The sequence below is a fragment of the Colobus angolensis genome, unplaced genomic scaffold, assembly GCF_000951035.1.
Source record: "Colobus angolensis palliatus isolate OR3802 unplaced genomic scaffold, Cang.pa_1.0 Scaffold503, whole genome shotgun sequence".
NCBI lineage: Eukaryota > Metazoa > Chordata > Mammalia > Primates > Cercopithecidae > Colobus > Colobus angolensis.
This window is the reverse complement of record NW_012118522.1, coordinates 1,738,824-1,751,729: the sequence shown is the minus strand read 5'-3', so window position 1 is coordinate 1,751,729 and position 12,906 is coordinate 1,738,824. Positions and strand designations below refer to the sequence as shown.

At 44.1% G+C, this 12,906-nt stretch overlaps 1 protein-coding gene across 2 annotated transcripts in view; it reads right to left on the bottom strand.

The window, feature by feature from the left end:
• LECT1 (leukocyte cell derived chemotaxin 1) overlaps positions 1-12,322 on the bottom strand; it is a 36,876-nt gene extending 24,554 nt beyond the window's left edge. For both annotated transcript variants that reach the window (XM_011960097.1, XM_011960098.1), the window contains exons 1-3: positions 12,162-12,322; positions 11,567-11,707; positions 5,612-5,752 (exon numbers count right to left, since the gene is read on the bottom strand). In XM_011960097.1, coding sequence (XP_011815487.1) covers positions 5,612-5,752; positions 11,567-11,707; positions 12,162-12,233 — 354 coding nt within the window. In that variant the 5' untranslated portion in view covers positions 12,234-12,322. The remainder of the gene's footprint in view (positions 1-5,611; positions 5,753-11,566; positions 11,708-12,161) is intronic.
• Positions 12,323-12,906: the final 584 nt, after the last annotated feature.

The window sequence follows — 12,906 nt, the reverse complement described above, 5'->3', positions numbered from 1 at the left end:
TCGAGACCAGCCTGGCCAACATGGCAAAACCCTGTCTCTACTGAAAATACAAAAAAACCCCAAAAAACAAAAAATAGCTGGCCATGGTGGTGCACGCCTATTATCCCAGTTACTTGAGAGGCTGAGGCAAGAGAATCGCTTGAACTCAGGAGGCGGAGGTTGCAGTGAGTTGAAACGGCGCCACTGCACTTTAGCCTGGGCAACAGAGCCAGACTCCATCTCAAAAAAAAGAAAAGATTCAACAATAGACTATTTCAAGCATCTCAGAACTTGAAGACAAGTCTTTTGAAATAACCCAGTCAGACAAAAATAAAGAAAAAAGATTTAAAAAGGGCCAATCATAGTGTCTTATGCCTCTAATCCCAACACTTTGGGAGGCTGAGGCAGGAGGATTGCTTGAGCCCAGGAGTTTGTGACCAACCTGAGCAACATGATGAGACCCCATTTCTACAAAACAAATTTAAAAATTAGATAAGTGTGGTGGTGTGTGCCCGTAGTCCCAGCTACTCGGAAGGGAGAAGGATCACTGGTATATATATCCATATATCCACAATGGAATACTATTTGGTCATAGAAAAGAATGAAATCATGTCATTTGCAGTAGCATGGATGGAACCAGAGGTCACTATGTTAAATAAAAAACAAATGGCACAGAAAAACAAATGTCATATGTTCTTACTCCTATGTAGGAGCTAAAAAAGTTGATCCCGTGGAAGCAGAAAATGATAGATACCAGAGGCTGAGAAGAGTATATGGGTGGAGCTGGGGAAATGAAGACAGGTTGGTTAATGAGTGGTACAAACATGCAGTTAGATAGAAGAAGTAAGTTCTAATGTTCAATAGCAGAGTGGGATGACTATAGTTCCCAACACGTAGAAATGAAAACCAAATATCCTATCATTACGCATTCTATTCATGTAACAAAATATCACATATAACCCATAAATATATAAAATATTATGTAACAATTTAAAAAAGGCAAATTAAAAAGTCACCTGGGCGGGGTGCGGTGGCTCATGCCTGTAATCCCAGCACTTTGGGAGGCCGAGGCAGGAGGATCGTGAGGTCAAGAGATGGAGACCATCCTGGCCAACAAGGTGAAACCCCGTCACTACTCTAAAAATACAAAAATTAGTTGGGCATGGTGGCATGCACCTGTAGTCCCAGCTACTCGGGAGGCTGAGGCAGGAGAATCACTTAAACCCAGGAGGCGGAGGTTGCAGTAAGCCAAGATCGCACCACTGCACTCCAGCCTGGCAAAGGAACGAGACTCCATCTCAAAAAAAAAAAAAAAAAAAAAAAAATCACTTGGAGGACTTCTTACATTAAACAGTGTTGTACCCCACCCCCAGTTTCCCATTCAGTAGGTCTGGGGTGGGGCCTAAAATCTGCATTTCTAACAAGCCTTCCAGTGATTCTCCACTGGCAGCCTGAGGAATACATGTGGAGAATAACTGCTTTTTCTTATGCTGCCTTCTGTAGGGCCGCTGCTCTTATTTGGCATGTAAATTTAGGACTCATAGTTTGAAAAACAGAAGTCAGGGAGGGAGATGATGCTCCTTATGTGACATTTTCTCTTAACTTCAAACACATCCCCTGAATATGAGATGTGTGGAGGGAACGCTATACAACCGTCACGATATCCCCAAAGGGGAGAGCTGATTCTACTGAAGGATTCACAGCCCTGAATGGAAATCTAGTATTAAGTTGGTTCTGACAGTCGACACACAGCAGTGAGAACTGAAACCCCCATGGGGTGGGAAGTGTGGGAAAGAATTCACACATATTAACCACCATGTCTAGCTAAAACTCCACATCAAGCAGCCAGCTATATTAAGAGATTAAATAGAGGGAACTGAAAGAAGCACAAGAAAGCCAAGCAAACCTTCTGTTTTTGCAAACAAACAGGCTTTAGAAGCTAGTGGTAATGAAGAAATTTGCTAGCAACGGTGATGAGTGAAGAGTCCAAGAATCTAACATTCTTTTTTCAAAAGAGTGAGGTAATCTTACCTTGGCTGCACATTTTTTTCTTTCTAAGGTATCTCATCTATCTGTTTCTATAGCTTAAACCAGAGATTCCCAAGGATGGTAGGAGTTCCTGTCCCCAAGACAGCACTTTAGAAATCCTTTGAGGAGTTTTTTGTTGTCACAAAGATTGGGAGCACCCTGACCTTTATTGCACAGGGCCCAGGAATGTCAGGTCCTGCAGAGCCTGGGACAGTCCCGAAGAACTAATTGTCCTGGGTTGGAGGAAAAAAAAACCTGTTTGTAAATATCAGTGCCTAGCACTCAATGTTGTTTTATATGTAAACACAAAGTAATTTTTGGCATAGTCTTAATGTACAACAAATTTCCTAGGAATGCAACTACTGTGAAATGGAGAGAAAACAGTGCTTTTCTTCACTGTTTGAGAAAATTACATAGCATTTAAATTGCCAACACACACTTGTGTCTGTCTGCATTTTGGGCTGTGGCATTGACAGTCATTCAACTACTACTATACTATAAGTGTTTGACTTTATGTCTTTTAGTGCATCTGGCTGAACATTTACACATGAAGTCCATATTTTTAATATAAATTAGTTTCATTTCTTTTTCCTTTACCTTGTAGTTGGAGGCTGAATTGATAGGTTATGCTGTCTTTACTTTCTCTAGCTTTTTAAATAAAAAATTTCAAATATTCACAAAATTAAAAGAATTATACAGTGAACACCCATATACCCATCAGTTTATTCTTTCAATTTCTAAGGCTTTTTGTTATATAAATGGGGCATTCAGTCTAGGGGGGTTGGCTTAAAGCACAGCGCTGGTGTTTGTGAGAGTATAACTAGAATGTAACTCACACAGCTTGAATGAACTTGGCTTTTCTATTTCTCAGGGTGGAGAGCCTGGAGCACTGTTTTCAGTGCTATCCTTCCTTGAAGGTTGTTTTTTCCCACTGGGTTCTACTAAAATCTTGGTGGGGTCCTGGATGAACTGGGGAGACTGTTCATTTATAATTCAAAACCTTTTACGATCTAGCCCCACCTGTATCCCCATCTTCTTTCCTTCCCCAAGTTGGGCTGAACTGGGCTACTTAGAATAAGAACCCTGGAGCAAGCCTGCACATTCGTGTTCGCTATTTTTCCCTGGGCCTGGAGAGCCTTCCTCTACCTGTCTGACAGTTGAAATCCTAATCATTCTTCAGGACCTGATTTGGTCATCACCACCTCTGTAAGACCTGCTCCAATCCCCTGTTCAGCAAGGATGTTTCCTCTCTGTTCATAGCTCATTGGAACACATTTTCCAGGCGAACCTGAAGCTATTTCTGTGTGTGTGTCTGCCTCCTGGACTGAACTGAAGGGTCCTTGAGGGAAGAGTCAATCATTTTTGCATTCCCTCTGCTTAGCACCATCCCTTGCACACAGTATGTCTCAATAAATGCTTCTTGAATTTGACTGTTGATTCAAAATACAGGAGAAAGTAATAGCGTAGGTACCATAGTGACTGATTCATGTGTTTTCAAAAGTTCAGGCTTGTTTAAACCCACAACAGGTTCTATCCATCAAAAAAATGTTCTACTCACCAGTTCTGACTTAGAGAAATGTGGAAGCTATCAAAGAGAATTGATCAGTTTATAAAATATCTGTGGCCCTGTTGGTCTACGAGAACAAAACACAATCGATACCATTATTAGAAAAGAACCAAAGGATTATAAAACAGAAATACAGGTTTGGAATTAAAATATGTTAAAAGAATATTTTTGATACATGAACATCTCAAAAAAGATGAATCTTTTCTTACTCATCTCTGTAGCTCCCTTTGCATATCTTAATATTGTGGCACACCACAGGTATTCAATTTCTGGATTGAATAATGTGTGTTGGGGAGTCACATTTTATTAGTTTATGTTGAGTAGTACAAAGAAAAAATGATTTTACCCTGTCCTGGGTCTTGCAGTAAAAGCCTTTAATAAGTGCAGAGAAATTATACTTGTGTATTGACCAGAATCATTTGCAAAGCTATGACTAAACAAAGTGCAACTGGGCACATACAGAGCTGCAGAGGCTGTCCCCAGGGCAGAGATCATTCTGAACATAGTCAGTCAGTCCTTGTCATGATCAAATAATATCCAACATCACAGCAGCTCTAATGTTAGCATCTGTTGGGTATTCAAATGGACTTATGAGGTATATTTTGGTACCAACAAGAGGAGTGCTTTCACTCAAATGAAAAGCATCTTTAGCTTTTCTCATCAATCAGAGGAAGATGGGTCGATGAGGTGTTTGTGGACCAATAAACTATCAGAAGAGACATTATTTTCAAGAGCCTTTTTTCATTATGAAGTTTCACCTACTCCATCTGCAGATTTAACAGGAGAACACAAATAGTGATGCCTCTTCCTCATCGTGAAACATGAAAGGGCATAAAATATTTATGTTGGCCAGGCCAGGCCAGGGGCGGTGGCTCACGCCTGTAATACCAGCACTTTGGGAGTTCAAGGCGGGCAGATCAGGAGGTCAGGAGATCGAGACCATTCTGGCTAACACGGTGAAACTCCGTCTCTACTAAATATACAAAAAAATTAGCAGGGTGTGGTGGTGGGCACCTGTAGTCCCAGCTACTCAGGAGGCTGAGGCAGGAGAATGCCAATGCCGTGAACCCAGGAGGCGGAGCTTGCAGTGAGCCGAGATCCCGCCACTGCACTCCAGCCTGGGCAACACAGTGAGACTCCATCTCAAAAACAAAAAACAAAAAACAAAATTTATGTTGACCAACAGGAAATTCGGCCTGGAGTGACACTTTGGTTTGCAGATGTACATTGAAACATTGCTGCACAGCTTAATGTCTCAAATTGCCTGTAAATGAAATTTTTGTTAAAAAATCAAAACAAAACAGTCTCTCCTCTTCAAAGGAGATGTGAATGTTTTATCTCTAATATGCTATGGTCAGAAAACATATGCTATAATAGGAGAATTTGCTCATGGTAATTTTCCGGATCACATAGGAAATCGGAATTGAGAAAAGTATGTAAATAGATCCCACTTGTTGCTGATGAGATTATTAGGTCATTAAAATTTCCCTCTACTTCAGAAATTTAAATTTCAAATCTTACAACATTCTTGGATAGTTTTGAGCATTTCATTCATCGTGTTACAGAAATCTGCTTGAAAAGAAGTAGCTCCTTCAAATCTTTCTGCCAAGACTTTATATAATTCTAGGAAGAACTTGCTCTTTTCAGTGCTATGGTACTGTGGGTTTTTTTTTTCCCCACATTTAAAAATCAAGTTTTATTTTGATTTCTAGGAAATACCTTTAATTTCCTAGAAGTAAAAAAATTTTTTCAAAACAGCTAAATCCTTGTGTATATGAATTCAATGAAGGTGGTTCTTTTTGTTTTTGGTATTTTACAACTGAAGTGTTGTTTTTTTCTTTTGCAAATATGAAGGACAAAGTCTGGTCCTTTCTCAAAGAGAATATGCTATATGACATATGTGGATGAGTGGCACTACAGCTGCTATAAAGAACAGTTACCGTTTGTATGTGTGTGAGAAATGCTGCTTCTCCATGAATTAGAAAAGTCCCCCAGGCTTGCCTGGTTAAACTCTGTAAATGCATGAAATATACTTACATTCTGGAAATCATTAACTTCAATTGCTTCTTCAGCTCCACTTCCCATTTTAAAGGTCTCCATGTTGTTCCCAGCATCTATTTCCATTGACCCATCTTGTAATTTCCCATTGATACTCATGGTGTAATGGACATTGTAAATCTGAAAGTGAGCATAAGAGTTAGTGATGCTTTCTTTTTTGAGCAATTCAGGGCTTATCTTTAGAATGGCAGTCTATGAGGTAGCGTCCATATGTTTCAGAGATACTTGGGATAGTCCTTAATAATAATACATTTATATACGAAGACTTCATTCATACAGCAATTAGTTAATGCAATGATTTCCTTAAAAACACCTTATGAGTAAAACCTTTGGTTGTCTCTGACACCTATTCCAATAGCTCAGTAATTTGCAACGCTGGCTGTACTTTAGAAGCATCTGGGTAGACTCTCTGGGTACCATGCCTGGGTTTCACCCTGGACAAATCAAATCAGAAGCTGTGGGGAGGGCGTGTGGGCATAGGTCTTTCTTATTCTAAAACTCAACTCTATTATGCATCTGGGTTGAGAACTATTGATGGATAAATGGAAATTGAGGAGGCAGAAGGTTAATTGGGCTCCCAGCTGAACATGTCTGCAGTGGCACCTCAATTTCACAAGTTGTTTTCATCCTTTGGTCAAGATTAGGCATGGAGTGCCTTAGGCATATGGTATACGGTAGTAGGTATATGAAAAGAACTGCAGACAGGACCAGGGTACGCTTGATATAGAGCAGCATGTGTGGAGAGGAAGGCCAATGTGCACGTTTGTTTCCATTCAAAACGGTAGTACTCCCTGAATGACTCCATGGTGCTGTAGGGCATTTTGTTATGAGATGTGTGGGGTGTGTGGAAGAGGGGAAGGGACCTGGCACTGCAGAAGAGCACCGGTCCAGGAATCAGGAAAACAGGTGGCCACACCACTCATCTCGGGATCTTGTGAGTTGCCACGAGTGTAGAATGAAGTTGGACCTCATAGGTGGCTTTCATCAGTGTACTTAGAACTGTTGGGATCTCATGGGCATGGCCTAAGGTGAGGATGGCACTGTAGCACTCTGTTCTCTCCTGTCCATCCACAGTCTAACCAGAGTGGCTCTGCTTTTTCTGTCTTATGTGTTGCATTTCTGAGTAACATTTTGTTAGAAAGACAAATTTCAACACTTAAAACATTTTTTTTTAAGTTTGCCACTAATTAGCCGACCCCAAGGACTCAGACACCTGATTACTGCAGTGGTTTCAAAATAACTCAGATGCTGCTCCTGCTCAGTGTGTGCTGTCCTGGTAGACCTTTCTGTGTGTCAGGGCTAGGAGGTGGGTTTGTTTTTTGGATTTAGATGCATATGGATGTATATCTATATATCTCACATATGATATATTATATATGTATAAATTATAGATGTATATGTACACATATATATAAATCTTTAAAGGGGAGGAGTGAGAACTGATGAAAAACTGTTGCTACTTAATGTCAGGTCAGCCAGTCAAAACTGCAAATAGCTCAGATCCAATTCAAGTCTGATTTTTCTTCCTCATTATGAAAAGTGACTGCTACATGCACAAACACTGGAAAAAGGATCTGTTACTGTTGGATCTATTTCTTGCAGAAAACTCATTATTACAAGACCCATGGTGCACTATTTTATTATCAGCAGAGATACAGAAATGGCTTTGCTCTCCAGCACCCTTTTAGGAACAGCATTCATTTAGCAGCACAGAAAATACCAGTGTCCTGTTTCAGCTCAACCATCCCTCATTGCCCCTCTTTCCCTGTCTCTTTCTGAGGAACTTAGATGTCTGCAATTTACTGTCTCCTAGGCTTCCCTGATCACAAGAACCACTCCTAGGGGTTCTGATTTAGTGGAGCTAGAGCACAGCCCACCAGTCTCTTGTCCCCTTGACCCTCAGGTGGCCCTTATGATCAGCCAGGTTTGGGAAACCTGTTTTCTTTGGCTGTGCGACTCCTGCAGGTGAGGTTTGGAAAGCAGGCTCTGTTCTGTCGGGTGCTCTCTGAGCAGCCAGTGTTCATATGGGTCAGCGACAACTGTCAGAAGGAGCCTGGCAGGCAACACCCATGTGAGTGTCTTCCACTCATGTGACAAGAGGTTCGGTTTTTGTTTTTTTTTTTAAGAACATTGCACATAAGCTTTTACTAATGAAACAATGCAACATTTAAGAACATAACCATTTCTAAATTCTTAGCAGTTCTTAAGGAGACAAGGTTGTCACACTAGAAGAGTGGTCTGTAGTCTGAACTTCACATTCCTCCACCACTACCTCTGGCTGTCTTCTCCCCAACAAAGCCTCCCTAACTAGGTGCAGGGGTGTCCAATCTTTTGGCTCCCCTGGGCCACAATTGAAGAAGAGGAATTGTTTTGGACCACACATAAAATACACTAACACTAATGATAGCTGATGAGTTTTTTAAAACAATCTAAAAAAAAGAATCTCATAACGTTTTAAGAAAGTATGAATTTGTGTTGGGTTGCATTCAAAACCACCCTGGGCCGCATGCAGGACAAGCTTGACATAGGGCATCTTGGTTGTGCAGCTGCAGCCCACCTTTTTTTTTTTTTGAGATGGAGTCTTACTCTGTCACCCAACCTGGGGTGCAGTAGCACCATCTCGGCTCACTGCGACCTCTGCCTCCCAGGTTTAAGCCATTCTCCTGCCTCAGCCTCCCAGGGAGCTGGGACTACAGGCATGCGCCACCACGCCTGGCTAATTTTTTTGTATTTTTAGTAGAGATGGGAGTTCACCATGCTGGCCAGGCTGATCTTGAACTCCTGACCTCAAGTGATCCTCCTGCCTCGGCCTCCCAGAGTGCTGGGATTACAGACCTGAGCCACCATGCCCAGCCTGCTGCCTACCTTTTATGTGCACCATGCCATCTGCATGGGGACAGCAGTGAAAAGCTCATGCCCTCCTGAAGCTACTGGGGGAGGTTGCGGGGGGAGGAGGCAGTCCAGTTTCTAACATACTAGACTCTGAGCTGGGGACAAGGCTGGGCTGTTGGAGCAGCATTTACCTTATCTGCTCTAAGTCCATGGAACTGTGGACACCCAAGGATATTTTTATCCAAATAAGATGAAATTTATTATTTCCTAAAATTCTGCTCAATATGGCAACTTTTACAGCCAAGGATATTTGCTTGATTTTTTAATAAGGCCTACAGTCTATAAGATTAATTACATGTTTGGGAAAATGTCTAGAAAAATTAGTCTGAGAGGAAAGGCCCCAAGCAATGATCTCCTTCCCTCATACCACAGGGTGGGGTTGTAAGTTATCTCATACTGGTGGAAATTTCCCATATTTCAGTGCCTTGTTCCATTTACAATAATGTGGGTGAAAAATGGCCTCAATATTGGAGCCCAGTTCAGTTGTACCCTGATTATTAGTACTCCAGTGCTTCACAGTCCTCCAACTAAATTTCCGTAAACCTGTCCTAAGGGGATTTACCCACATGAAAGGGATAGGTGGTGAATTACAGCTGGTTCTCCTCTATAAACCAATACAGAGGAGCCGAGGCACAGATAATCCCCAAAGAGTGGATAATCCATCTGGTTTGACAAGTCTTTCTGTTTGACAGAGACTTACCTTTTTTGATTGCATTTTGTCTGAGCTACCTAGATTTGTATTCAGGCAAAGAGACCTGTGCATGTGCTATGCGTAGATGGTGCCAAAGTTACTCTATTTAGTATTTTGCGATTTGTTTTTCATACTTAAGTCATATGGATCAGGGAGAAAAAAACTATCGTGGTGTTCTTCATTCTCCTGTCTGTGTAGGATATAGTAATAACTTTGATTGTTGGCAATAAAATGTGATTCACTGTTCCTCTGAATTCTTAGAATTTAATACTGCTCTCCTGAACCAGACAACCAATCATCTTGCAGTAAAGTAAAAGATATGAAAAAAGAGAGTTGTGCTTACTCAGTATGATTGTTTAATCTCTCTTTTTAGAAGCTTGTCAGTTAGTGAAGTTTACCTTGAATAATTAAATGCCAAGTGGTATTCATTTTAAAATATATATCATGTCCAGAATCTTTACCCAAAAAAAGCATAGCTATTTTTATCCCCCATTGACCTATACCACTGAGGCTTTGTTATTTAAAAGATAGCATTTTAAATGCTATCTCACGCCTGTAATCCCAGCACTTTGGGAGGCCGAGGTGGGCGGATCACGAGGTCAGGAGATCGAGACCATCCTGGCTAATACGGTGAAACCCCGTCTCTACTAAAAATACAAAAAACTAGCCGGGCGTGGTGGCGGGCGCCTGTAGTCCCAGCTACTCGGAGGCTGAGGCGGGAGAATGGCGTGAACCCGGGAGGCGGAGCTTGCAGTGAGCCGAGATCGCGCCACTGCACTCCAGCCTGGGCGACACAGCAAGACTCCGTCTCAAAAAAAAAAAAATTAGCCGGGCTCAATGGCGGGCGCCTGTGGTTCCAAGCTACTCGAGAGGCTGAGGCAGGAGAATGGAGTGAACCCGGGAGGCGGAGCTTGTAGTGAGCCGAGATGGTGCCACTGCACTCCAGCCTGGGCGATAGAGCAAGACTCCGTCTCAAAAGAATAAAAAAAAAAAAAAAAAAAAGATATCGTTTACATTCTAAAACCACAGAATTTCCCGAAGAGATGACAATCTAAACCCCGCTATTGATGGAGATGTAGATACTGAAATCATTCTCTTATTCACATTTGCTGTTTCAAACATGAGCATCTGGCCCAACTTCTATATTTAAAATACAGATACATTAAGGCACTTTTCAAATACCCACAAAATACAGTGCAATTCTGATCTTACAAATCGATGCTTGTAAATTTGATATAGTCTCTAAAACAGACTCGGTGCTAAATGGCATGCTTATCTACATTAGACATTTGAGTTAAAAATACAAATTATGCAGTGACTGCAGAAGATGTGATGTGTAAAATGGTTGAATTGCTTTCAGCACCATTTTCTGTAAGTACTGGAATTCGTTCATGCTTTGCATTTCATGGTAGGGGAGAGAGGAAAAAACAGCAATCACCAATCCTCTGAGGATAGTGATTATGAAAGAACCCTTTGTGTGTGCTCTGGAGATGGAATTCTTTTCCATTAGTCGAAATAAACTTATACCAGACCTGGCAGTGGTCATCAAGATAAAATGCCCCCTTTTACATAGGTGAACACATTCAGAGTATTTAGAGAACACACTGGAGCTCTGCCCAGTCAACTTAGAGGCAGTCTTTATACTCCTGGAGAGCCATGGAGCTTTAAAATAAATAGTCGCATACAAAGAAAGTAGGGCAGCAGTCAGTAAAACGCCTACTATTAAATCACATGTGATGACTAGGCTAGAATTAATTGTTAAAAGAGATTTTCCACCTTTAAGGAAGTTAGACATTTTGTTTGTTTATTTGTTGTTTTTGTTTTTGTTTCCAGAGAAAGAAGGGAATGTTCATGGCTAGGTCACAAAAAAATCTTCTGAAAGGCAAAAATTCCTTCCCAATGGGTCTGAATATGGGTCTGAATATTCCTCCACTATCTTTGTCCTGGATTTTACACCCATAGCCTTTCTCAGCAGGGAGAGGCCTTAGAGATCATCCAGTTCCATTTTTTCCCTTAAGGAGGAGTACACTGAGGCCGAAAGGTGACGTGCCTTCCCCACTGTCGCGCCACTGCTTAGCGGGAGATGGCCGAAAACAGCCTTTCTCGGACCGTCCACTGCATTCTCCCCTACTCTACGCTTCAATCTTCTCCCGTGAAACCTTCGCTTGCTTTTCTACAAAGTTGACCTAAGGCGGAAAGTTGCGTGCCAGAGTGGGACTGGAGAGGAGAGCTCACGCTGGGCCCGAGGGGTCCTGCGGCAGCTGCGCGTCCCTCGCCGGCCCGCGCTCGGGCTCCCCCTAGGGGCACCGTGGGCGACACGGGTGTCCCCGCGCGCCGCCCTCTGGACTTACGTGACTGTCGCTCCCCTTCCAGAAGTAGAAGGCCCCGATGGCCCCGAAGAGCAGCAGCACCGCCCCTGAAATGAGGACCACGGTTCCCACCTTGAGCAGCCGCGCGGGGCTAGAAGGCTTCACCGTCACCGTAGCGTACGCCTGCGGACCGGGGCGGGATAGGGACCGTCACGTTTGTGCCGCCCGCACCTGCGGCCCCGCGCGCACCCGGGCCCACGCGGTGGCCGCCAGGGAGTGGGGAGTCGGGCGGGAAACAGCTCGCCCGGGCTCCTACGGGTGCCCCTTTCGCCGCGCTCCCTCCCGAGTGTCCTTTGCAATCGCGCGAGGAAGTGCGGTGAGCAAACCTCGCGGCGCGGGGCCTTCGCCCCAGGACCTGCACCCTCCACCGGCCACGGGACGCCCCTCCGTACCCGCCTGTGGATGCCGTGCCCCCTGCACACTCATACGCGTGGGGCGACACCCCACGCACACATTTGGAACCCAAATTTATCCCCCCCGCCAACATACTCATTCGGTGGCATGCATCCCTGAGTCCGAACTGTGGAACCAGATACTCACCCCGGGCCCTGCGTGTGGAATCCCTGGCGGTACTCACCGGGGGGCTGCAGAATTCCACGTCATCAGGTCCCACCAGGGCAATGGGAACTTTGTCGGAGTTCTCTGTCATGGTTGCGGCAGGAGGAGCGAGGCACTCGCAGACTCGCTGGGCGCCCTAAGCTCTGTCCCGCTGCCCCGACGTGCAGGGCATTTCAATGCGGCGCGGTCCCGCCTGGGCCAGCCCAGCGGTCCCCACCCCTTCCAGCGCCTCACCTCTCCCCTCCCTTCTCTCTTCTGCCGCGGGCAGCTAGTCCTGCACTCCCGGATGCCCCCTTTTCTCCTCACTCTATCCTGTCTACTGACCCTCAAACAGCATCCCGGTGACTCTGAATGTGTGAGGGTGGTTGCATCCCTCAGAGCGGGATGCTGAATCCTGGGACCCAAAGAAATACTCAAGTGCCAGGGCACTGGCCATGCATGCACCGAAGATGTCTTAGAATGTCATTGGACTCTGCTGTGACACCTGGCTGGAGGCCATTTCCTGCAGGGTCTTTGTATGTGTGTGTTGGGGTGGGGGTGGGGGAAAGATGGCTCATGGAAGGTGAAGGAGAAGACAGCAGAGTGGCGCAGGTGGACAGGAGACACTGGCCTAAGAGTGTCAGGGTTAGGCCACCTTCTTACTGGCCTGGCATTGCTGGATGGTCCCTGGGACTGGAAAACGGAGCAGGGTCTTGGAGATGGCTCCTTGCCACCAATTTTTCTAGGGGGTGGGTACAACTGCAGCAAAAGTGAGAGCTAAGTAG